Raw genomic sequence first — 27,068 nt, forward strand, 5'->3', positions numbered from 1 at the left:
TAATCTTAGTTTTATCATTGCATAGAGATCATTGCAGCACATTGCTAAATTCTGTCAAATCTAAATAAATGAGTAAATTCTAAGTAAATCAAGATGACACAATGTACATTGTGTTAAATACACTAATTCCCCAACTCCCATGTCATGAGTTTCAGTCTGTGGTAAGTTAGTCCAGTTTGTTATCAAAAGAACACTCATCAGAATGTAATGATTCAGTGAGATAAAGAGAGGAAAGAGCTGGATGTTTCAGGTGATGCTGCGGTCTCAAGCTACAAGTCAGGGACTCCTCAACTCCTCAGCTAATACTGAAACCGTGACTGGTCTGTAATTTTTACCAAATTCAGCAGCGTCTCACAGCTGCAGAGTGTAAGAGACATGTTTTATCTTACATACATTTGACTCATACGCATATCATATTCATATACTGTGGCGTACATCAGCTTTTGAATGTAAATACAGTGCTACTATTAAAAGTGAATTACATGAGTAATTTTTGGGTTCTTGTAAATTCAGTTCCTTTTTCGTATATGCAATTTTGCATTTTTAATTTTTTCATTCATTCAGATCAACTTATGTACAATGCTTTACAGGAGCTCATCTTTATCTTGATGAGGCTAGAAAGTATTAACATATGTCTATATATTGGTTAATTTCTGTTTTAACCATTTTGCCCAATTGAAGTAAATCTAATATTTTAGATTTACTTCAGATGTTAAATGTGGTTCTTCTTAAACATGAAGGGACATCTCAGAAAAACATGCTATTTGTATCTACAAAATGGGTGTAATTGAGCATTTAAATTAGTTTTATTTGAAAAAATGTACATGCATGTACTATGAAACTGTCAGTAAACCTAACTTTACCATGATATACGTTATTGGCCATGCTACTCACTACCATCCTGTTTGTAAAAGTCTTGTTTTGTAGAGACAAAAAAAATCTTGACATTTTGCCCTGTTTTTGCCATTTGTTGACATGGAAGCACATGGCAACATTTAAAAAAAAAAATTAAATGATGTAAAGTGTCCTTGGGTTTGTGAAAGGCGCTGTATAAATTGAACTCATTATTATTATTGATAATATTGATATTGTTATTATTATTGTTATTATTAATTCAGAAGTGTAGTCTAATCCCTGTCAAAGTGTAAATTGGAAATTATAAAAGTAATTATTATATGACTCTATAATTATAATGTAATTATACAATCACAATAAAGTAGTACAGCAAAATGAGCATTGTGATTCTAGACTCTAGGTTTTGCTATTGCTATTATCACCAAGGAGCAGGGCTTTAGAAGAAAGGCTAGAATGTTTGGGCTGAGAATGATGTTTGTCCTTGTGACTTCCTTCATGTGTTGTGGTTACTGCCTCTATGTGTAAGGGGAACAGGGTTTTAAATAGACACAAGCTGACCTTGATCAGGCAGGTAATTATAATTTTACTACTACTGTGATTGTGACTGCTGCTGAATCAGTCTGCCTACTCTACTGACTGCATCTGCACTTGTGCTGATGATAGATAGCAGTGACAATGAATATGAATTGATTTTTGCTGTAATGCAGAGGCCTGCTGGAGTGTTCAGAGCTGTTGGTTTACTTCTGGCCTGGGCACAAGGGAGGACTGTTATGAGAGTAGAGTGTGTCTTTTCTGGCTTATCACTATGCTGTCCTCACATCATCCTCATTTGCTCTCTGTACTCATTAAAAAGGAATATTTTGGCAAAAGTAAAATCAAATATTCACAATTTTCCCCTTATTGCAAATGTAGTCAGTCAGCCAAGGCATGTTTGGTGTCTGAAGTTAGCTTCTTCAGTTATGCACCGGAGCTACAAGGCTACTTAAGTAATCTCTTATGTTGTTTGTTGTATCTGACACTGTATGATGTGGTATTAGTTATAAATGTGAATAAATAGTGTATGTTTCTAGTTTGGTGCTACTGTTTGTAGTTTTGGGACAAACTTCTGTCCATTCATTCAAACTTCATCCAAAGGGGCAATCTTCCAAATTATAAATCATGCTTTTGTCATTGTCACAATGAGTTTCCATGATAAACACATTGTTAAGGGCTGCATTGATATAATCAAATTACCTCACCTGTGCAGCACCAATTCAACATAATTAGATTGACACCTGCAGGCCTTGAACCCTGCACGAAGATCAAGTAGCTTAAACATTTAGCTGCAAATGCACACATGCACAGCTCAGTACATACAAGCCTGTAAAACTGCTTCAAATGATAAATGTTTTCACTCTGAGTTTTGTGTGTAAAATGCATAGTAAAATGTGTGAAGCAGTAATGGCTACTGTCACAACAAATCTGCATCATCATAAAGAGCTTTTTAAGACACTAAACATATATGTAATTTGCTTATACAGCAGTCAAATCGCTTTTTATGCTTCATTAAATCAGTGTTTTGTATAAGTGACTGTGTCTGACTGTGACACTGTGCTGTGCTTGCAGTTCGGAGATAAGTGACTATTAATATTTCATTATTGTTATTTTGCACAAGAGTGAATGGTGCTTTTGCACAATACATGAGGTTTTATATCCATATCATACACCCCTTCTGCATCTTTATCAACAATTCGATTTAAAAGAATATTACCTCCTTACTTCTAGGATTATCATGAATTTATTCATATTTAAACTTAATATTTTTTAAATACTATGGATTACTTATCACCTACTTTCAAACTTGGGCATGTTATGTAGTTATAAGTGTGAGTAATGGAAGTTTGCACTTATTCATGAGTCCTCAGAGTTTGAGGGCCAAGTTTCTATGCTTACTAAAATAGTTTTGGAACAAGAAATATCAGTGTTGCCCTCCAACTCAGTGAAAAGCCTTTCATTCATTCATCTGAACATTTTTCTTCAGATTTACAGATTTCAGTTTGTTTTTTTTTAAACTGTACAAGTATACATTTCTTTTGATTTTAGAATGCCAGATGTGAAGCTCTTTCAAGACATTCAGAAGTCACTTAGTTATACAGTGTGTGGATTTAGGCCTATAGGATTACAGAATGGGAGGAAAGATGTTTATGAAGTTATGCATTTCTATTCAGTGATAGATTTTTTTTTTTGATTGGACCAAATAAACAGTGTAGAACTCATTAATAACATCAGAGCCACTGTAGTAAAATAAATTGCTCACAATGTTTTAATTACTACTGAACTCGATCAATGCCTAAACCAGCAGCAGTGAGGTGGTTGGCCTACATGCAGAGTGTACAGTACCTAAGACAATGAGAGGGAGTGAGGGTGGGATACACACACACACACACACACACACACACACACACACACACACACACACACACACACACACAGTGAGAGATTAGTGCCTGAGGGGTGCAGACCTCACTGGGCTGCTCTTTCCTGGGGCTGTGCGGCTCTCCGCTTCACGCAGTGCGCCAACTCTTCAAACGTACACTTCAAAGAGCAGCTTTTATAGCAGAGGCTGGAAATGCTAACCTTTGACTCAAAGCGTCTCCCACTGCAAACAGGGCCTGTTAAATTGATTTGAGGAACAAGCGCTCTGCACTTTGTGTTTCTGTTCTCTTCCGGTGGCAAATGAAGACATTTGCCAGTTAGACAGGGGCTGCCAGGTAGTTCTGTTCAGAGGAAAGCCTAGCTTAGAGTGACGCTTTGGGCATTTGGTTTTATCAGTCCACCACAGCATGTATTAATGTGTCTTCTGTACTGGCTGGCTAAGTGTGCTGGGTGGTTGTTTCAAATCTGCAGTCTGAGGTTTTTAAACCTAATCTCTAATTTTCTGCACTGTAGTATACTTGCAATTACCACAGACAATCACTGGTGCAGTTGCCATTATGCTCTCTTAAGTCAACAGATTGTCTACATAAAGGTCATTTTTTGGCTACAGTGATTAACTCAGATAGAGATTAGGCTGTGAAACATTAGCATTTTTTAAAACAATTAGGGATCAGCAGAGTGGCATCTAGAGCATAGGCATCTAGGAAAATACAGTGACAAACAATGAAATCTAATTAAGAAATGAAACAGGAATGAATAAAACATAATTTATGGATTTTATTAAATGAAATACTAGAGAACTTTGTGTTTAGAACTTTTTTGTACTACAAAACACACATTATGGGCTACAGAACACAATTGATGGCTTTCACTCTAAGGCCACTCGCACAGCTTTGCATTCACAGATATCCTTGGGTAACTTTTTAGCTGGAATCAAGCATGTGCTGAGGTGTGTTGCACATTTGATAACTAAGCTATTGCTACTTTATCCAAACCACCACAGTCCCAAAGAACACAGAACAGATTCAGTTTTGGCTTTCTCTTACACCAATATAGTTTTTATCAACTAATCTTGTTTTAGCAGAGAACCAGTTTGTCAGAATCAAACCTGTACTGTGGTGTTTGTCACTGTTTGGGTATATAGTCTGCTCCCTGTGCTTAAGCTAACTGATCAGATTCAAACAACATAAAACAGTATTCAATTCGCCTTTCTGCCCATTCAGTGGAAGTTGCTCGACCCCAGATTTTAATCATTATCATCTTAACTTGTGTCTGTGCTTTCGTCAGCCAGAATTAAAGCAAGGTCTGTGTTGAGCAGAGCTGTTATCATGTGAGCTAGGCTAATGCTAAGAAGCTCCTTTCTCCTAGTTAGCAGCACTTTTAAACTTCTAACAATGGTTTGATGTTCATTGAAAGATATCTTGAAAATTGGGCACTGCGTTCACATGTTTGGGACCTTGTTTTGGAAGTAACAAAAATGTTTGGGAACTTGATTTTGAAGTAACAAAGTATGAGTGACCACAACATTTGCTTTTACGTCAGTTACAGCATTGTAAGCTCCCAGTATTACACTGTATACCATGGTAATATTTCCAGGTGGTTTGCTGAACACCATTCAACCCAGTTTTTAATCTCTATTTAGAAAGAGCTGTTCAGGGATACTGATTATTTACTAAAAGCCGTACGGTACACAATCTCACAGTTGTGTTGTAAGTAGATATTAGCATTTCATTATTTTTATTTTACACTTTACACAAAATTGAAATGTAAATTTTGTCATCTTGTTTGTTTAAAGCAAACCTGAAAGCATAAAATTTATATCGCATACTCAAAATATTGTCATTACTGTACTATAAAGTAAAGTAGTGTTGAATAAATGAATGAAATGCAGGCATCTTAGTGTAGATAGTATTTGCAATACCTAGAAGAACTATCCCACAACCGTATTGCTGACTTCCCTTCAGCATAATGCATGACCAATCATTGCCAGCTGTGGCTTCCAATTTAAAAAATCAAGAAAAAGTCAGCAAAAGTTTTATCTCTATTCAGAAAGAGCTGTTCAGGGATACTGATTATTTACTAAAAGCCTTACAGTACACAAAATCTACTCACAGTTGTGTTGTAAGTAGATATTAGCATTACATTATTTTTATTTTACACTTTACACAAAATTGAAATGTAAATTTTGTCATCTTGTTTGTATAAAGCAAACCTGAAAGCATAAAATTTATATCGCATACTCAAAATATTGTCATTACTCTACTATAAAGTAATGTAGTGTTGAATAAATGAATGAAATGCAGGCATCTTAGTGTAGATAGTATTTGCAATACCTAGAAGAACTATCCCACAGCCATATTGCTGACTTCCCCTCAGCATAATGCATGAACAGTCAATGCCAGCTGTGGCTTCCAATTTAAAAAATCAAGAAAAAGTCTGTTTTAATCTGTGGCTTTGGTCTGTACTAAGTAGATATATTCAATATCATAATTTAGATGACTTTATTTAGTCTATGGAGGGGTCAGAAATATTTTGTTTACCGTCAATCACACCATCAAACATTGCTGTGATTGTAAAAGTGATTAATAGTGATGTATATATGTTTGTTGAGATTAATCAGTATTGACGTAACATTAGCATAAATTTCCTGAGCCCTGCTAATGTTCAGCCATTAACTGTGATCATTGTCTAGCTAAAGCATAGGTGATCTATACATAGTTAGGCTGTGTAAGCCATTCATCAATCACTGTCAGTTGTCAGTAGTGAACCATTCTTAACCCACAGACAGAACTACAGAATTCATCCTTTATCTAACTTTCTACTTTTGACCAAATTATGAGAACAAGAAAGAAGACTTTGGTGGGAGGCGGCTGGAAGTTTTTCCATTTTATTCTCACTATCCAAAGATTTCTCCTTCATTGGCTCAGTTCTTCAGCCTCTTTTCCTCTTGCAACATCAGACAGTGGGGACACTATAAATCTACGCTAAAAACGCTATACCACACCAGTGGTATGTCAGCAATGTAGTGGCAAGTGTGATGTCAGGCAAATACTATCTATAGTAGGCCAGCACTGCAAGAACTTTGTTTTTCCAGAATGTAATAATAGCGTCATCCGATATTGGTTTGGATTATCACCCAATCTAAGCATCGGTCTCATGTTGATACATTTTTAAGGCAATTTTTTGCTGATACCAGTTCGAGTCTGATATTGTCATTTGTTCATAAAGGCAATAGTTTAACCAAAAAATCAAATGTATACTGCTTTTATGCCAAAGGTGTAATTTGATGTCTAGCAATGTGCATTTAGTGCATGTACTGTATCTCAGTGGGAGTCTGCTGATGATTTATTGAAACATGAAGCGCTCTCTCTCTCTCTCTCTCTGTCTCTCTCTCTCTCTCTCTCTCTCTCTGTCTCTCTCTCTCTCTCTCTCTCTCTCTCACTCTCACTCTCTCTCTCTCTCTCTCACACACACACACACACACACACACTCTGCGCATACAGATGGCATGGAACCAACAGCAAGCTGTGACAGGTTAATCTCCCACATTGTGCACCCAATCACTGGGGTCCAAGGCAAAGATAGCTTTGTAATGTCCAGCTTGATTGTGTGCCTACGTGAGTGGAGCACAAGAGACTTGAGAACAAGCAGAAATCTTATTTGAAATCTTGTTGAATAAACTGCACTCAGAGTCTGGAATATTACACTCAACAACGTGTGGTAAAGGTTGTCTGATCTGATTGTGAATGTCATACTTATTAATTGAGTCATTTTTTCTTTCTTCAGTTGCAGGCATGAGGATACCTCCAAACATCTGTTATGCACTGTGTAGTGTTACTCGCACCATTTCTCTGATGTCTTATGTAATGGAGATTATATTTATGTAAACAGTTACTTCAAGAGCGCCTCTAGTGTGTCAGCATTTGGAGCTTTGATTTGAATGTCCTTTCACAAAGACAAATGTAATATATATGCCATTTGTGAACATGTCTTGATATCCAATTATACTGCCTGTATACTGCAGTGGAATTTGAAGGGTGGGAGAGCAGGTTTTAAATGTCACTCTGTCATTTTATTCTAACGAATCAAACAGTCGTGGGAACACAGGGCATTACTCTAATGTAGCGTCGTAATACACTGTGTGTAGAAAAAAATCTTATGGTGGTGATTTAACTTTAATTGATTGATTTTTGGAAAGTTTATGTAGTTATATATTATTAAAATTGAGTTTATACCATAAAAATGTAACCTCTAGTATAGAGGTGGCTTGGTGACTTTTTTGGATGGCTTTTTTTTTGTCTGATATGACAGACACTGAAACTAATTCTGATACTGATCTGATCTTTCTTCTTTAAAAACTACTATAGACGTATTTAGTGTTTGACTACAGTTTATAACAGTTTTAATATAGTGGTTTAAATATACATTTTAAAAATTAATTTGAAAATGTATGAAAATACTCAAGATGAAATAATTCATTTCCCCTCACTGAAACTTTACAAAGATATATAATAATAATAATAATAATAATACATTTTAACACCCTTTTCTATTTAAAAAAGCACTACTGTAAACATACACTCACAACTCTGTGCATACATAAGCCATACCAAAGGCAAATGGACCACAGACAAGATCATAAATCTTATCTTAAATCAACATAACAGCTGAAAAAAATATACATAATGCAAATAAATACAAACTAGGCACAGATGGCAGTCAATCAAAAGACCTAACATCAAAAGACCTTGATGTAAACTATACATTAAAATTAAAATGTATTCATATAAAAATATTCATGTTGGCAGTGTAAACATGAAATTTGAGATTTTGTAGAATCGTTTCCAAACGAACTGTAATGGAATGGAATTGTTGTGAGGTCAAAGATTTACTCTTCTAACCTTATTATTAGGTCAGTTTTTGCAGCCATAGCTATTCTGTCTGTTCTTATTTATCTCTATATTATATTCAAAAATCAAAACGGTGGCAGTATTTGTTTTGTAGGTAACCTTTCTCTTTGGCTCCCAGTGGAGCAGCTGACTGGATCCAAGCCATGAGCCATGAAAATGCCATGCTCTTACAGACAGCGCTGACCAGACTCTGTTCTTAATTGCTCACAACAGGAGTCAGTCACCCATGCAGCAGATGGAGCCTAGCAGATTATTTCGCTCTCTCAGGGTGAAAGTTTCAGGTCTCCAGACTCATGCTATGGGATGGGGGGGGTGAAGGTATATACATATAAAACTGGCGTTGGATGTGGACCAAAGTCAACAATCAAGTAATGTTTTCTTTTTCATGCTATTTTCAGTGGATTACTCCAAGCCTTGCAACTTCCAGCTAGAGCAACCTCATAAAGTAGTTAGAGTTGTGTTCATTAACATTTCACTTCTGAAAGATAAGTCCAGAGAAAAACTCATAAAAGCCTCAGTTAAGATTGTATCTCTCTCTCTCACTCGTTCTCCCTCTCACCCCATCAATAATAGATCTTTAAGGGTACTTGCAGAGTGGTCTAGTCCACCATCTGGAGCCGCTGTGGTATTTAAGATGTGGTTATAGAGTGTCTTGTCTGGCTGAAGCTTCAGTTAAATCATCTTGAGATTTCATCCTGTCATAGCACTCTCAGTTTGAAGTTTCATTAGCTCCATTATAGTCATATGGCTATACAGCTTTATGGGCACCAAAGGACAAATACCCATCACACCCACAGAAGATCTGTTCTTCACATGCGCACATGCAACTTCAGATAGCATGAGCAACTACACTTCAGTCCTTCTGCAAGTATTTGCCATAGTATCAAGTTAGAGATCACCCTACGATTATTAAATTTCCATTTAAATGGACATTAAGAGTGAGTTCATTTTTCAATGCAGAAAACATACATTTCACAGATAAATACATAGAACCCTGAACAGATATCAGTTTTTCAGTATTTTGCTCTGTGATACTCAGGGACCCCCACACAGGCCAGACTGTTGCAACACATCGGGATAAGCAAAAACTTGAATTTTCTGGGAGCCAACTGATGGTTTGAAAACCACTATCCTTCACCTTTATTACAGCTTCTTTTCTTTTCATGTGACTTCATACAGTGGAAAAATGGACAAAAACACCTGTGGATTTCTTCAGATCTCAAGAAAGAGTGGAGCTTGATTTTTCTCCTCTCTTTCAAAGATGAAGCTGTTTATGTGGTCTACCACATAAACTGTGGCATAAAGCTGTTTTGGTGGTCTACCGGGTCTTGCACAGGTGTTAGTTGTCCAATTCTCTCTATATCTTTAAAAAAAAATTTTAACTTTTGATTCAATGTAGGCAGTTCTTGGCCATGCTAATGACACAATACACATTTCTTCCTGAAAATGGGCAGAAATATGGCTTGCAAGACTACATGATGACTGCATGATAATGGTTGAACATTTTTCCTACTCTTATAAAGTTACCATTGCAGGGCTTTCTTATGACAGCACCAATGTAATGCTGTTTAAATGAGCAGTGTATTTTGATTTTACATTTGCTATTACCATTTTGTAGGCCATAAAATGCGAGCTGGCTTAATTTGACCTCTTTCAGATTGACGGGGAATTGTGAAAATAAATGCTGTTGCACAAAAGACAAGATATCTTGAATCTGTGTCATATGAACATTCTTTTACCTTTGTAATTGCAGGAGACAGACCTTCTGGACATTTCTTCTATCAAGGATGCTAGAACAGGGAAATATTCCAGAACACCCAAGGTAAGAACCTGTTTTATTGCTTCATGGTTCAAGACTGAGCATTAGTGAGTGCACCAAAGAGATTACTCCTACATCTGCACAGGGACGCTACTTTCCTTTCCTCAAGTGCCTTAAAAACTTTGAAGGTCAGCAGACCTCTTTGCTAAATTGAAACGAATATTCATGTAAATAATATTTAGACATGAACGTGTTGACAAAACCCAAAGCTCTCCTCGGTTGTGCTTGCCAGGAAATTTTTACTGCATCTACAGATTCTTTCTCAAAAGCGGGGTTCTGCTGAGCAGTGATAAAGAACATTCGACCTAGTGGTTTACACAGCTACATCCCGTTTTTTTTTGCATAGATTAATCCTAAGAAAATAAACAAGAAACAACTGCTCATATATGATATGATGTGTGATTAATGTTGTTGGAGGGAAAGCACACCCATAGTTATCATCAGAACAGCTTGGAGTAAATCAGATAGCTGTTCCTGCAGCAAATATTTCTTTTTCTTTATTATTATTTTTTTTTCCATCGTTGGCCAGTGACATGGTACAGAGGAGTCGCAGTGTTTGGGCTGGAAGCAGAACAGAACAAATAGAGCTGAGTACTGTACTGTCTGCACTGAAACGACTTCTGAACTCATTAAACTCCTATGTGGAAGCATCACAGTCTGAGAGATGATGTGCTTTTCATGTTGAAGGCCATTAGAAGAACAAGCCAGTGCCACATACAGGGTGAGCCCAGGCGCAAGCAGAATAAATGAAGCTAATGTTCCAGCCCCAGCTCAATGCCAAAAAGCATGTCACTTTCTGTGGCAAGGTTTTATTGGGCCATTTCTGACAGAAGCTGTGCTGTATCTTTTAGGCCGTGGGGCAGTTCACTTAAACGGTCAGAGAGGACTGTATTCCGCTGAGTGCTGACTGAATACAGAAGGCTGCATTGCTAAAGGCATGCAGTCTCGGACAGCCAGAGAGGCAGACATGCCAAATGACTAACAGTATCCATAAACGTGGCCTAATCCATTTACAAAAATCAGCAAAACTCAGCTAAACATGGTTTTAAACATAGTGTCAGGAGATGAGTCACAGCTTAACTAGGAGCTTTTTTAGCAGCCTTGTAGAGCAATGGCCATGTGACCCAAAGAGCACATTCTGTTCTAACCTTTGGAAGTTAAAGGAATGGTTTTAATTTGCAAATATCAGTTTTTCCTCTTTGCCCCCAAATGTAACTGATCAGCCAAAACAGGTTTGGCCTGCTTCTTTAATTTTGCACTGGAGCTGCAAGGCTGATATAGCCTACATGTATTGGATGTTGCCATTAGCATCATGCAAACTGCGTGGCTAAATCTTCACACACTTTCCACCAACTGTGTATGGAGTTGTTAAGTAATCTCAAATACATTTACTTATGTGGTTCTTGGCATTGATCTTTGATTGATTGTCTATAATAATAGACAAAAGTGCATTGAAGAAACAGCAGTAGCAGCACTCTTGAAGGCTTATCATTTTTTTAAAGGTAAGGTATGTTGTGTAAAGATAGCAAGATACTACTTTACTTTTCTGAAACTGGTACTAACAACTTGAGTATAAAAACAGCTCGGCTTTAAAATGAGCTGTAGTCCAGCCTTCATCTATTTAATTTCCACTCAATAAGATAAAAGATAATTTAGTTGTATAAGAAAAAGGAAACAGTGAAAAAAACAGTAGTTTCAAAAATAAATATTATTTTTAAAACATATGTAAAAATATAGAGAAAATGTGACTCCTAACAACCATGCAAGACCAAAACTGTCACCATGAGATAGACAGTGTGTCATGACTGCGGATGATCCACAGGACAAGAACTACACTTCCCAGAATCCTGGGAAGCTGTTTAACTCGTTGCTGTTCCCGGAGTCGGACTCCATTACCCAGACTCCTTAGCAGAGTCATGTGACTCCTGACCCTTCACCCTCAGCCTATCAGCGCTTTTGCGCTCCCCAATATTGATGATACCTGTTCATGTTTTTCTCCTGATTAGTCAGTTTAGTATTTAAGCACAGGCTGTAGATTAGCTCTTTGCGAAGTATTGCTTTACTCCGTGAACATACTGAGCATTTCTTGTGTCTTGTTTTGATTCTTGTGTATGACTTACAGCCTGTTTTCGTTTGACCCTGCTTTTTGGATTTGCCCTTCTTGTACCTTTGCTGGACATGATTGCTGTATGGTTTTGACTTCTCGCCTGCTTTTTGGATCTTGCTCTGTCTTCCCCCAACTCTGTTATGGTTGCCTTTCTCCTGCGGCTTGCTTTTCTGGATTTGACCCATGCCTGTGTTCTGATGACTCTGTGTTCTCCTGATTACACCAGTAAAGCTTCACTGTTGCCTTTTAACTGCACACGTCTGCTCACTGACTCGACGTCACACAGTGCTTAAAGATTTAATCTTTGAGAGAAAATTAAGCCCCACTGTTGCTTCAGATCTGAAAAAATCCACAGGTGTTTCTGTCCATCCTTCCACTATAAGAAGACATCTCAATGCTAGAAAAGCATGTGCAGCTGTCAAAAAGCTGTTACTGAGAAAAGAACATTTTGTAAATCAAGCTGCTGTTGTTCCTAAGAACAATGAACAAACCACGCCAGAGTCCAGACCTCAATATCACTGAAAGTGTTTGGGATTACTTGGATCATGAGAAGCAGAAAATACAACCAACTTCTAAGAATGGACTTTGGAAGTGTAGGAAAATATCCTTGCAGATTCCCTGAAATATCCCTGAAAGCATGTCTCCTAAAAACAATGGAAGTTGTAATAAAAGCAAATTGTGGAGACACTGAATACTGAAATGTTGTTGAGGCTTCTATGTAATTTTCTGTTTGGTATATTGTCACTGTCCAACGGCAAACATCTGTCTCCAAAATAGTAGTTTAATTGGTCAAAATTTGATAACTATCAATATCAGAACACCATCTCTAATCATACAGTTATACATTTAACAAAACACAGTTATACACACACACATTTCTCCTTCTGTGTTTGAAATCAGCTTTACATTTGCTATCACTCTGATTCCCCATGTGATTCCTTTCCTTGTCCTATACCTCTCCCAACATCTCTTTAGGAACTGTTAAAGTTCCCTTTTATGCATTTGATTTCATTAAAATCAGGTTGGAGTTTGCATTAGCTTGCTGCATCCGGCCTGTGGTTCTGTCTATGCAAATTATGACTCGTGCTAAAGACGTGCCGGTCGTTATGACTAAAGAGCTTCATTTTAAATGACTGTTTCTTTTAAAGAGCAGTTAATCCTGCTGGGGACTTTAGAACAGACCAGTATGCTTTATTAATGGGTATTCAGACACTCACTGAATGAAGCAAATGGCAAAAAAATACAAGTCCTTGCTGTGCAGAGTGTTGTCTAGGTTAGGTAGGTTAATTAGCATATGCCCTCCCACTCATATTTTACATTGATTAGATTCAGATTTTTTGCCCTTATGAGACAACAGCTGCTGCGTAGCCCTCCAATTAATCATCCTTGTACGTGTCACGTAAACAAAATAGGAGCAAAGTGACTGACTGGCTCCACTTTGGCTGCATGTGCATGTGCATGTGCCTGTTTGTCTGTTTTGAGTTGCTACGCTTATTGTGATCAGAGTCTTTAGCTGTGGTTATTTTGAGCAAGAATCCAAACATGATGTCAGCAATAAGGGGTGTTATTAACTTGCTACACAGAGTTCCTAAATCCCTGCCCTATGAAGCGATTTAATCCAGTTATGAGTAACATGCTGGCGACTGGGATCAAATCCCTGCTTAGATAATAATGTTAATGTTTTTGGCTGCCTCTGGAAAATCTTTAGATTTTATCTCAAACATGATTACACTGTCTCTCTCAATAAGAGTGATTGAATGATTGATTACCATATACAGTAAATGAAATGACATGTAACTCATGTTTATTTTCCTGTTTCCCTCTTGAGCCCCTGCCACCTGAAATGTCTGTGCACAGTCCTGATATAGCCAATACCCAATCCATTAAAATATGCCTGGTGCAACTCTTATGCCATCATTTGGATTGGATTATGACATTCCTACAATCAAAACCATGCAACCAAATCAGCTGTTTGACTAACAAACTGAAAATATGTTGACGGTAAATAGATTAATTGCCTATGTCTTTATGTAACTGTTCTAAACAAGAGACAAGAATGAAGTGCATTATAGTGTGTAATACATATTTTTGGATGAAGTAAAATTTGTTTCAGTATAAGACAAAGTTTCTTTATTGTTGCATTAACAGTTGTGTTTTATGTTGTCAGAGTCTTTTTATTTGTGATTATGTAAAGAACGTGCTGGGTTTCTTCCTGAAGACACTTGTGTCTCTTAAGATCCTTTTATTTCACTGCTTGTCAAAGTCTGGCTGTTCATGACCATCTGTAATTTAATCTGTAAACAGATAAACTGACAGCTACTGCCTCTCTCTTCCTCTCTTTTTCTGTCTCATGAACATTTGAAGGTGTAAAAAACCAGCAGGTAACATTGTGGGAAGTTAGCTAGGGAGGTTCCATCTATGGAGAAATCTCACACTCAGCCTGGGAATCCACACAAGCACTCAGATAAAAAAAAACTCTCTCACTTGCGCGCGTGTGTGTGTGTGTGTATATATGTATGTGTGTGTGTAACAATTACAGTATAAAACTTTAATCGATTACACATAACCCAATTGGACTGTGCCTTTTCTGGCTTTAGGACCGCATCGCTGAAGCCTGTTGTCAGTGTACAGTTGACACTAACCCACATATGTGGGTTCAAGTTAAAACAGTCAATATTATTCTCATCATTGCTCATCATAGAAAACAACTACTGTCTCTTCAGACATAGGATGTTGTGTAAAACATAAGTAAAAACAGAATACGGTTTGCAAATTTTCAACCTATATTCAATTGAATACACTACAAAGACAAGATATTTAATGTTCAAATGGATAAACATTTTGCAAATATTCACTCATTTTGAATTTGATGCCTGCAGCACGTTCCAAAGAAGTTGGGACAGGGGCAACAAAAGACTGGGAAGGTTGAGGAATGCTCAAAAAACACCTGTTTGGAACATTCCACAGGTGAACAGGTTAATTGAAAACAGGCGAGTATCATGATTGGGTATAAAGGGAGCATCCCTGAAAGGCTGTCGTTCACAAGCAAGGATGGGGTGAGGTTCACATCTTTGTGAGCAACTGTGTGACCAATTGTGCAACAGTCTACGAACAACGTTTCTCAATGTGCAATTGCAAGGAATTTAGGGATTTCATCATCTACAATCCATAATATCATCAAAACCTTCAGAGAATCTGGAGAAATCTCTGCAAGTAAGCGGCAAGGCAGAAAACCAACATTGAATGCACGTGACCTTCGATCCCTCAGGCAGCACTGCATTAAAAACCCACATCATTCTGTAACAGATATTACCACATGGGCTCAGGAACACTTCAGAAAACCACTGTCAGTGAACACAGTTCGTCGCTCCATCTACAAGTGCAAGTTAAAACTCTGCCATGCAAAGCGAAAGCCATATATCAACAACACCCAGACACGCCGCCGGCTTCTCTGGGCCCGAGCTCATCTGAGATGGACTGACGCAAAGTGGAAAAGTGTCCTGTGGTCTGACGCGTCCACATTTCAAATTGTTTTTGGAAATCATGGACGTTGTGTCCTCTGGGCCAAAGAGGAAAAGGACTGTCTGGATTGTTATCACTGCAAAGTTCAAAAGCCAGCATCTCTGATGGTGTGGGGGTGTGTTAGTGCCCATGGCATGGGTAACTTGCACATCTGTGAAGGCACCATTAATGCTGAAAGGTACATACAGGTTTTGGAGCAACATATGTTGCATAAACATGCCCCTGTCCCAACGTGTTGCAGGCATCAAATTCAAAATGAGTGAATATTTAAAAAAAAAAACAATAAAATTTATCCATTTTAACATTAAATATCTTGTCTTTGTAGTGTATTTAATTGAATATAGATTGAAAAGTATTTGCAATTCATCATATTCTGTTTTTATTTATGTTTTGCTCAACATCCCATCTTCATTGGAATTTGGGTTGTACATTTGATTTGATCTTCTACAGGGAACAAGCAGAAATATGGCATTTTTCTGTTAATTTAGGGCACAAAGTTTTATTTATTTAGTGAGTTTAACAAATTGGAAAACAATTTTATAAAATGTGCCATAACTTTTGCACAGTCTACATTTAATTTTTTCCCAATATGTTAAATTTAGCAATTAAGTGACAAATGTAAAATGGATATTTACTGAACTACTGAATTTACTCTGATAAGGTGTTGCTGTAGCTTGCAGTTCTTAGTATCTCTATCCAGTCCTGAATATTTACTATAATGTGCATGCTTATGTTTATTGATTAAATTAAATTTATTAGTCTTTTGACATATGAGACACAAATTTCTGCCTAGCCGAAAATCACCTGTTGTCAATGTTAAGTGCTTTATGGCTGCACTCTTGGCTAAAAGGTATTTAGTAATTAAGCTGCAGGTCTAATCATAGAAGAAAGGGTCTAAACTTTAGCTAACTTCGTTACCACAGTGCAGTGCATTACACTGTAATTTTCTGGCATTGCTGCCATCATGCGGTGTAAGGAAAATCTTAGAACAGGAGCGATGGGGCAGTTAAAATATGTGCATGGGCAGCATGTGGCCTGGGGGCTGGTCTTTGAACTCTAGTCAAACCTTGTGCCTTATGCTTTGTTTACATTATTACAGTAGACGGGTCAGGACAAACAGGATATTCCTTATTTTTCAGTATCTTATTTCAGTTCAGCAACGACAGAAACTGTACCACCACCAGCAGAAGCAGCAGTTGTCAACAGAACAATCTGTGAAGAGTTTAATTTTCCCAACCTTTATTCTCAGAAGCAGCAGTGAAAGCAACCAAGAGTTGCTCACTGTGGAAAGGCAGGTACACTCATAGCTGAAGTCCAGGCATACCAGTTCAAGTACAAGAAAACTTAACAAAAAAGCAACTCAGAATACTCGCATAATTAGATTGTTTCCCAATCTTTACCAATATTTTTACTTGTACTTGAATTCCACTGACTTTCCAAAATTCCTGCACCAGTAAATGGTTCAGATGTACACATAATCATTCAGAATGGTTTGATGTGGAAAAACTCTGTTCTAGAGAAACTTATTGCATTAGAATTGTTCACAGTGGTGGTGATAAAAACCAGACATCTGAAGAGTTTAATGGCCAGGAAAGTTCTCTCACAGAAAGTTATTACACAAAGTGGTAGCAAATACATTACACAGTGCCTGAGACATTGTTTTATGGTAGTTTTGAGAGAAAGTTTTGTTCTTGCAGGGTGTTGAAGGCAAAATTGTCCCTCAAAAAAAGCATTTTTCCTGGTTTAACACCATTTTACTGCTATTAACATTAAATCTGTTTTACAGACACGTCACTTTAGACTGGTGTACTGAAAGTGAGTAATTACTGATTTCCAAAGCTGCTAAAGTATATATCATGATTGTTGGGAAAATAAGGAAAGGCTAGAGCAGTGTGATTAACTAACATGCTTGCATGGACGTCTCATTTTCTGCAGGCAGCCAGTCAGATTAATTGCACATTATCTGAGTCAGGCTGAGCTCTCTTTAATTTCTTATCAGCTGAGGTAACAGGGAGCTCAGTGTCAGAGGATATAGCAGTACACCGGAGAGGGCTTCTAACTGGGCTTATCTAGATGCAAATCTCTCCCACATTCCACATAATACAGTAGACCCCCTGTTTGGGGCTGGTCTCTAGAGTCTCTAAGCTCCTCTTTGAGTTCTGCCTGCTTGTCAACAATGGTGAAACTTTAGAAAGGCCTGATCCTGTGGGTGGAATAGGAAGTGGGAGTATCTTGGGCTGCCACACCTGTTCACTCGTCGCAGTGGGTGGGATGGAGCTCAAGCTTTGCACTGAACATGAGAAGAAATGTGTGCAGTGGGATTTCAATGTGGGGCTTGCATATTATGTGCTTATTGAGTGGTGAAAAGTGTTTTGTATTGAAGCTGGTTTTTAGAGTAGAGATCTTCATGAATCATGATCTTCATGAATGTTAGTTCAATAATTAGGTTTATGCCATATTTTATGCAGTTAATCGCTATTAAACACATTTGGCTCATATGCTTGAAATTCACCCTGAATAAAAAGATTCTATTTACAAAGCAGAAAGCTTTGAAGCAAAGCTTCATCGGAAGGTCTTTATTACTGCACACCATGCAGCATTCGCATGAACAAAACCACAAAATTTCCATAAGGTGAATACATTTTTTTTCATGGCCATTCAGTGAGAGCAGTGACTGCTCCAGTCAATCAGCGTGTACATATTATATATATAATTATATTGCTGATGTCAGATCAAACTTCATATCTCCAAAATGATAACTTCATAGAAGTAGGAAAAAACATACTTTACTTGTAATGTAAGTTAATGGAACCAGATGCTTTCCGGGTAATTTTGGACCATTTCTTTTGCTCCGTTCTTCATAAAATTTACGCACAATGTAAAAGGCAACTTGTCATTTTCAATTGTGAAAAAAACAGAAAAGCAACAAAAATGGAGATGCAAGGTTTTGTTCCGACAGCAGCAATATAGTCTCGCAGTTATTTTAGTTTCAGTGGAGGGGAGCTATAACTTTCCACTTTCTACAATTGCTTTATTTGCTTGTTAAATATCCATAGGTGTCCTGCAAACACTGGTCAGCATAGTCTGCTGAAAGCATTGATTTAAAAGCCATTTTAAAGCTGTATTTTAATGAAAGGGCTACAGTCACAAATACTGTTATAGAAACATGTACAATGCAAGCCTCTGAGCTTCAGCCTGGAAGACTTTTGATGGTTCAAATAATGGTAATAATTCAATAAAACTACAAAAATGTGTTAGCTGGTTTTAAGAACTAGTGGCATGAATAATTTACCTAGCTTACTGAGATATTTTGAAGAAATTAGCATCAGCAATAAATTAGTTTTATTGGACAGTATGCAGCTACCTAACTTTGCAAAAGTTAAAGACCACCCGTTATTTTTGCATTTCCAGTCAAAACAGCCATTAAATACAAGTTATTATTTATATTGTCGGAAAGCAGAAAATCTATTTCACAGAAAATTATACAAATTCAACAAAGTCAGTATTGCCTTGCCTTTATTACAGCTTTCATTTTTTTCAGCAGCCTTGCTTTCAGTTTTTCAAAGAAATCTGCAGAGATATTTTTTCACACCTCTAAAGTTCAGTCTTAGAAATTGGTTGTATTTTCTGCTTCTCACAATCAAAGTAATCCCAAGCATATGCAGTGATCATCTGGGGTGGTTAGGCCATTGTTCTGAGAACACCAGCAGTTTCTTTGTTTGATTTGTGATTGCAGCTTCTTGACAGCTACACATCCTATCGGACTCATAGTCTTGAGCTGTCTTCTCAGTGGAAGGATGAACAGAAACACCTGTGGATTTCTTCTGAAGCACCTCGATTTCTCCACTCTCTCAAAGATGAAAGCATTAAGTGCTGCTTATCTGATGGTGACAGTCTTGGTGGTCTGTCAAGTCTTGCATGGCTAATAGAAATCTTGTTTTGTATAGTAATATTTCCCACTTTCCACTCTAAGTAATTTTTCCACTCCTGCTTTTTTCACTCATTTTCCTTTGGCTTTCCTCTGTCTTATGCAAGTGTATTATCTTATGTAATATCCTCACCAATATCACCTGAATAAAGTATTTCATATCTTCTTAGCTAGACTTATTAACAAAATTTGATTCTGAATATTTCCTTGACACCTCCAGCCATTACATGGATTTGTTAAATTCCCAATTCACCAGCACACTTGATTTAACATAACAAAATTTTGCATTATTGCATTACTATATACAGTTATTGCATTCTAATCATAATTATCATTATAATTACAATCAATACTGGGCTTTGAAAATGATTTGACAAACACTATTTGTAATTATTTTAAAGTTTTTTGAGCGAATACTTACTGACCAGATACATAGCTTTTTAAATAAAAAATGTTCAGGTGCCTAAAATCTATAAACAGTATTATTACAGTTGAGGCTTAATAGTTTAAAAAAAGACTGAGTGAATTGAGAGATCAGTGAGCCGTGCAGAAGACTAACAGACCCTGTAACCCTCTGCAGAATGGAGTACATTAAATCCCTCTGCATTAACTAAAGCTCTTAATCATTTAACAGATTATTAGAGTCTTATAACCAGTCTAAAAGAAGCTTTGAGCTGACAACAGCTTTAAATGCAAACCATATTTTTATGAGAAATCTCTGTTCATTTGGAAAGTGAACTTGACAAGCACTCCTGCCGAGGACATCTGCTCTGTGCTGCTTTCCTTCAGCACTGCCAGTCAGTGCCTTAGCAGAAGACTCAGTCTAATGTTGCCACGAATCTCAACCAGTGCGTGTATGATAAACTGCCTTTACACTCCTGGGAAGTTTGTTAGAGGGTTTATTCTGCACCTCACAGTTGGAAGGTGAGAAGGAAGGGGGCAGGCAGGTGAAAGGTCTGTCTTGTTAGGCTGTTGCTATAGCAATGGAGAAGGAGAGAATGGTTTAATGAGAGTAAAGAAGTGGACTGAGACAGTTGTGGACCTTGTCAAGCAGCTCCACTTCAAACCCATCAAGGAGCGTAGATCCCCACTATGCCTTTCATCCACCTCTCCACGACACGCTCAATCTACCAGAGCCGTCTTCACCAGACAAGCTGAGCAATTCCCCTTTTCCCTCTGCTCAAAACTTCTTTGCGCTGTTTGATTCAGGATGAATGAAATGTGAGATTGTGTGACTCCACATCTTGAACTTTTAACTAAAGGTCAATGAGTTTAGAATGATGCTGAAACTGAAGCTATGGCTGCTTGCTTGGGTGGGCTTTGTTTTCTAAATAATACATGTATGTGTGTGCGTGTGTGCGTGCGTGTGTGCGTGCGTGTGTGTGTGCGTGTGTGTGTGTGTGTGTGTGTGTGTGTGTGTGTGTGTGTGTGTGTGTGTGTGTGTCTGTGTGTATATATTATACAAAGTATTCACTTGTCTGGCTTCACACATATATGAGATTGAGTGACATCCCATTCTTAATCCATAGGGTTTAATATGATGTCTGCCCACCCTTTGCAGCAATAACAGCTTCAACTCTTCTGGGAAGGCTTTCCACAAGGTTTATGAGTTTGTTTATGGGAATTTTTGACCATTCTTCCAGAAGAGCATTAGTGAGGTCAGACACTGATGTTGGATGAGAAGGCCTGGCTCACAGTCTCCGCTCTGCTCATCCCAAAGGTGTTCCATCAGCCTGAGGTCGGGACTCTGTGCAGGCCAGTCAAGTTCTTCCACACCAAACTCGCTCATCCATGTCTTTATGGACATTGCTTTGTGCGCTGGTGCGCAGTCATGTTGGAATAGGAAGGGGCTGTCCCCAAACTTTGGAAGCAAGTAATTGTCCAAAATCTCTTGGTGCTGAAGCATTAAGAGTTCCTTTCACTGGAACTAAGGGGCCGAGCCAACTCCTGAAAAGCAACCCCACATCATAATCCCCCCTCCACCAAACTTTACGCTTGGCACAATGCAGTCAGACAAGTACTATTCTCCTGGCAACCGCCAAACCCAGACTCGTCCATCAGATTGCCAGATGGAGATGCGTGATTTGTCACTCCAGAGAATATGTCTCCTCTGCTCTAGAATCCAGTGGCGGTGCATTCAACTCTTTGCATTGCGACTGGTGATGTAAGGCTTTGCTGCAGCTGCTTGGCCATGGAAACCCATTCCATGAAGCTCTCTATGCACTGTTCTTGAGCTAATCTGAAGGTCGCATGAATTTCAGAGATCTGTAGTGGTGGACTCTGCAGAAAGTTGGTGACCTCTGCACACTGAGCCTCAGCATCTGGATGTATACATATATACATATATGTATATGTACGTGTGTGTGTTTATTATATATATATATATAATATATATATATATATATATATATATATATATAATAAACACACACACAGGCTCAGGCTTTTTATATATACATATATATATATATATATATGTATGTAGGACAAACAAAAAATTTGTATTTTTCAATATCATAGTATAAGTACGATTACAACAGTATAATAAAGCAAGCAGTAATAAGGTAGTAGACCGCTAATTACAGAACTATATGTGTAAACCAAGCATATCTTTTCATCACTTTAAGATTTGAGGATTTGGAGGCCTCTTTGGTGGAAATGTGTATTTGCATGCATAGATTGGAAGAAATGTTTTGTAATGTCAGTTGTGCTTTGGACCCCATTCCCAAGTGCATGAATCTGATGTTTGTGATTACAGTGAAAGAGTATTGTTCGAAAACTTAGTCAAAACTTGGAGAAGAATGTGACTTTTGAGGATGTAAATGAATTATCATATCTTCATCAATATAATTTTGAATTTGAGATCTAAACATCGAGCTGGACCTTCTTTTTGAGCCGCTGCATGTGACGTTAATTTGCAAAGACATACAACATGGTCCAAAAAACTCCTGTAAAATCTGACCCATAAGTTCCACCTTGTAAGTTACTACTTTGAGCTTTGCAGGGTTTGCTGGTTTTACATTCCTGACCCAGTAATGCTGCTATATTCAGTTTTAACAAAAAAAATCTGATATTAAAAAAGCATTAATGTGAGCTGCATTTTTTTCCCTGTGTATTGTATATGCTAGTAATGCCTGTAAAATAAAGGTTTTAATGATTGCACAGTGCAGTGACATTAGGGGTGGGCAGTAGCCCCCACAGAAATTTCATTGGCTGCCACGAGTGCCCCCAGCCCCCCACATCATTACGTTGTCAATCCTGGTTAGGGTTGGGTATTGTTATTTGGTTCTATTTAGTGTTGGAAGTGTTGCATACTGCCTGCAAAGTGGCATTCTGTGAACTCTTTGGCTCCTTTCACACTTCAGTATGTTCAGTTTAAAATGAGAATTCATCTTTTAATTGTTTAGGAATCCCAAATAGCAAGAAGGTGAAGAACTGCTTAGAATAAGTTAGTGAATTCTAGAAAATCTGTATGTAAACGATTAAAATGGTAAACAACAGAAAAAGGGTATGCAAGTGGTGTTTATGTGCATTTACCCTCCACTATGTCCCTTATTATAATGATTTTTACTTCATACATACAAAAACTCTTATGAAGATGAAATGTCTTGGATCTAGGTGGGTGGTCTTCATGATATTTTTACACCAGGCAGAGATGTTATCCTTATCTGGCAGCAAAGGTCTTTTTTAAACTTTATTTGATATTGCCTACAGCCTGGGTTTTACTGGTTCTAACTAACATTGTGTTTTTAAATATTTGTAAATGTTTTGTCAGGTGTTTTCAGACATGAACATTAACATTTTTATGAGCTGATTAAGGCAGACCATTTAAGGCTAATCTAACTGTGCTAAATAGACCACTTTCTAGCTATGCTAAAGTATCAGGCCTATGGCTTTAAAGCACATTATTAAAAAAACACACATATATAATGCACAAACTGCATATGCAATATATTTGTTTATTTCCTCCATATCATGCATTGGAAACCTTGTGCTTGAATCTACTGTGTGATTTTGTATAGATGGAGGCTAGCACATCAAATTATGATGCCTCTCTCTGTCCCTCTAAAGCATTTTCTCTTGCCTGTAGCTCGCAGGCTTATTAGAGGCAGTCCACCTCTCCATTATTCCATCCATTTTTAGCAGACCTTATTTCACACGCAGTTTACTGTGAGATGGTTGATGGGATACATTGGTGTAATGATAGCAGTGGCATGACCTTTGACCTTTCTTAACTCCTCCATCACGCTCAGTGAAGCGGACAGGCCCCGGCTGCTGGCTTGATTGAATTCAAGTCATAAATCTCAGAGGGAGAGAAGGAGAATAGGCGCTTGCCGCTCTATCTCTTAGAAACGGCCACACTCCCGGGAGCAATTCAGAACGAATCAAAAGGCACAAAGTTGTTAAGAATGGGCTCTGGCCCTGTATTTCATCTGGGGCCAAATCCAGCCCTCACTGGCCTCTCTGATCTCAGTTTATTTAAGATGGCTTTTCTTCAGGAATTAACCATTTTGAAGCAGTATTTTTTTTTACCCAGCAGAAATCCCTTTGTAGTGGAATAGAATGTAATACACCTGCTATATACCACAGTCGGAACAATATTTCTCTTGTGCATAGAGTTAAAGAGGACAATTTTTTTTACAATTTTCTTCCCAAATATCAGCATGTGCCGAGACATGAGAGGTAAACAAAAAGTCATTCAGAGTGGTATGATGCAAAGTGGTGCATTGTAGAGAAACCTAAAGTTTCTCTAGAATGGAGCATTTCACATTACACCTCTCTGAATGACAGTTTACATCTTAGCAATGTTAGATAACTGTTTATTCTAGCCCTACTTTGAAAGAAAGGCTTAGAAATCAATTTTCATTGCATAATTAACATTAAACAAATTGAGTAATGATATAAATAAAGGAACTTGATTTTTTTTGTTAGTTTTCAGCTGCATTGTAATTGCAAGGCAGCAGAAAAGGCCTTTCAGAGCTTGGCCCCTGCTTTAATTTGAAGTGTGTGAGTGACTGGTGGACAGTAGAGCTTCAGGGCTCTCAGCTGTTTTCATGTTAATGAATAATCTTAATGAACGTGTCTAGCTCTTTGCATACGAATGCAGTGACTTGAAATGCCCTGTTGGATATTTTCTTGGGAACCTAGATGACTTTGAATTCTGCTACATCCTTTTGGACTTCAAAAAATAGCTTGTGGGGATGTTTGTTGTGAGCAGTAGTCGCAGTGGCATGTGTCTGCATTTTTGCTCCCATATATCAGTCTGATTGGTAGTTTTTCTCCACAGGAAATATGCCGACTGAAAGGCTGATCACACTCACCACTGTGGGCCAGAACACCAAGGCATTTGTTTGTCATTTCTGCTGTCTGCATAAAGTTGAACAAATTTGTCTAGACAGTAGCATCACAGTGAAACAGTGTATTAGTCAGAGATGAATGTTTAGGGATGTACACAAAATGTATCTCAGTATTCCTCCAGTGCCTCTTCAACTTGTATGTCGACTTAAATGTGAAATTGCAAATTAAATTCTGTCACATCCAATGATCCAAATTCATTTCCTGCTTTCCCTTCACACTTAGCTACTGCATGTACACATCCCAAATTATAGGCAGTGGTGTATATTAAGTATTAAGTGATACTTTTTTGATCCCACACCCGGGGAAATTCCACCTCCGGGGAAATTCCACCTCCGCATTTAACCCATCCATGAAGTGAAACACTACATACGCACTAGTGAACACACTAGGGGGCAGTGAGCACACTTGCCCGGAGCGGTGGGCAGCCCTATCCATGGAACCGGGGAGCAGTTGGGTGTTAGGTGTCTTGCTCAAGATCAGCTCAGTCATGGACTGCCCTGGGGATTGAACCGGCAATCTTCTGGTCACAGGGCCAGATCCCTAACCTCCAGCCCACAACTGCCCCCAAAGGCTATCAATAGAGCCCATATGATATGGGCTATCAATAGAGCTCACTATATACACTATACACTATACACTATAAACTGTCTGGCCACTTCATTAATTACACCTTCCTGTTTCACTTACATGGTAAGCAGATGCTGAATGTCAACTGCTTCTCCGCATGCTTTGTTAGGCCCCTTTTACCCTGTTTCTCAGTGGTCAGGACCTCAGTAGGGCCACCAGAAAGTGGGCATTATTTCCGTGATATTCTCAGCACTGCAGTAACACTGATTTGTTAGTGTGTGTTGCAGCAGTGCTATTGGAGTATAGAAACAGGTGTATTGCATGATACAGTTTAGCAGTTAACATCATACTATCCTCTGTGTTCTGTTCAATGCTCCCTCCACTGGTCACTGAATGGTTTTGATAAGTATGTACGAAAAGTAAGAAAATTATGTACATCCTATACTCTTAGTGTTCACAGTCATCAATCATAACCCAATTACACATCTGTTTAAATTTTGAACCAACATATAAGACCATTCTCTGCACCACCATCATCAAAGCATCAATTGAGGAAAAATCTTTTGGAAGAGTGGTGTCCTCTCTTTCCATTACAGTTTTAGAGATTTGTAGAACTTGTTGAACTAATATGCCCCCTGCACATTAAAGCACTTTAAAGACACTTTGGTTGGTTTTTCCTTTAATTTGTCATCTGTCTGTACTAATACACTTCTGTCATTTTGTGACTTGGAATTTGATCAATAAATGACGTCATACTTATATATACACATACAGGTTTGAATGCTAGACTGCACAAAACATTGTTCCCTTATCCTTATCACAGCCAACTTTTGCAGTACTGACATTGCAGGTGGGTGCAATATGCAAATGAGCATCTAACCCAAAACTGAATATTTTGTTGTGAGCATCCTGACTAACCATAGATGTTTTGGGGCATTTGGGTGAATGAGTATGCTCACATGATCTGACAAATAATTTAAGGGAAAAATAATGCAGACTAATCCTTAATCGTCAGTGTGTTTTTAGTATATTGGAAGGCATATTGTGAATTGTGATAAGTACATAGCAGTGTAACTGTGTTGTGGCATTCTCTCATATGCAGTCCTAACTAGAATGTTAAAATGCCACCTTAATTACTTCATTTTTTGTGTACAGATCTACCTCTGAGTTTCACATGGGAGGTCATAGTTCTTTGAATTTGATCAGACATTGTGAAAATGTGTGAATTCCATGCTTGGTTATACTAGCCTGCAGAGAGGCTGTGTAAGCACTCTAACATATGAGCAGATAGAGCCTTTCCTCAAACACTAGTGCATCATACGCAGATGTCCCATTAAGGCTGTTTCCTGTCCGAGTGTGTGAAGTTGGCACGGCACGTTTACAGATGGACTCACTCAGTTACTCGCTCAGAACAGATGGGCCCATCTTTGTACAAAGTGACATCTGATTATGAGAGCTAATGAATAGCAAAATGTTGGAAGTCAGAAGTTATCAAATGTAAAACGCTGAGAAGATTCAGCTGGAAAGATTCTTTTAAAGGTAGTGTTCTAGTGAAGACCTGCTTGAGGTGCCTGCACGTCTGCGAGG

The 27,068-nt window shown here is 38.0% G+C and overlaps 1 protein-coding gene across 3 annotated transcripts in view; it reads left to right on the forward strand.

Annotated features, from left to right (window-relative positions):
• Positions 1-27,068, forward strand: part of LOC108411811 (1-phosphatidylinositol 4,5-bisphosphate phosphodiesterase beta-1) — a 150,958-nt gene that overhangs the window by 37,878 nt on the left and 86,012 nt on the right. For all 3 annotated transcript variants that reach the window (XR_005130197.1, XM_017683563.2, XM_017683573.2), the window contains exon 3: positions 9,934-10,002. Coding sequence is in view for 2 of the 3 variants with exons in the window: in XM_017683563.2 (XP_017539052.1) it covers positions 9,934-10,002 (69 nt within the window). In the remaining variant the exon portion in view is untranslated. The remainder of the gene's footprint in view (positions 1-9,933; positions 10,003-27,068) is intronic.

Source organism: Pygocentrus nattereri, chromosome 4 (assembly GCF_015220715.1).
Source record: "Pygocentrus nattereri isolate fPygNat1 chromosome 4, fPygNat1.pri, whole genome shotgun sequence".
Lineage (NCBI taxonomy): Eukaryota > Metazoa > Chordata > Actinopteri > Characiformes > Serrasalmidae > Pygocentrus > Pygocentrus nattereri.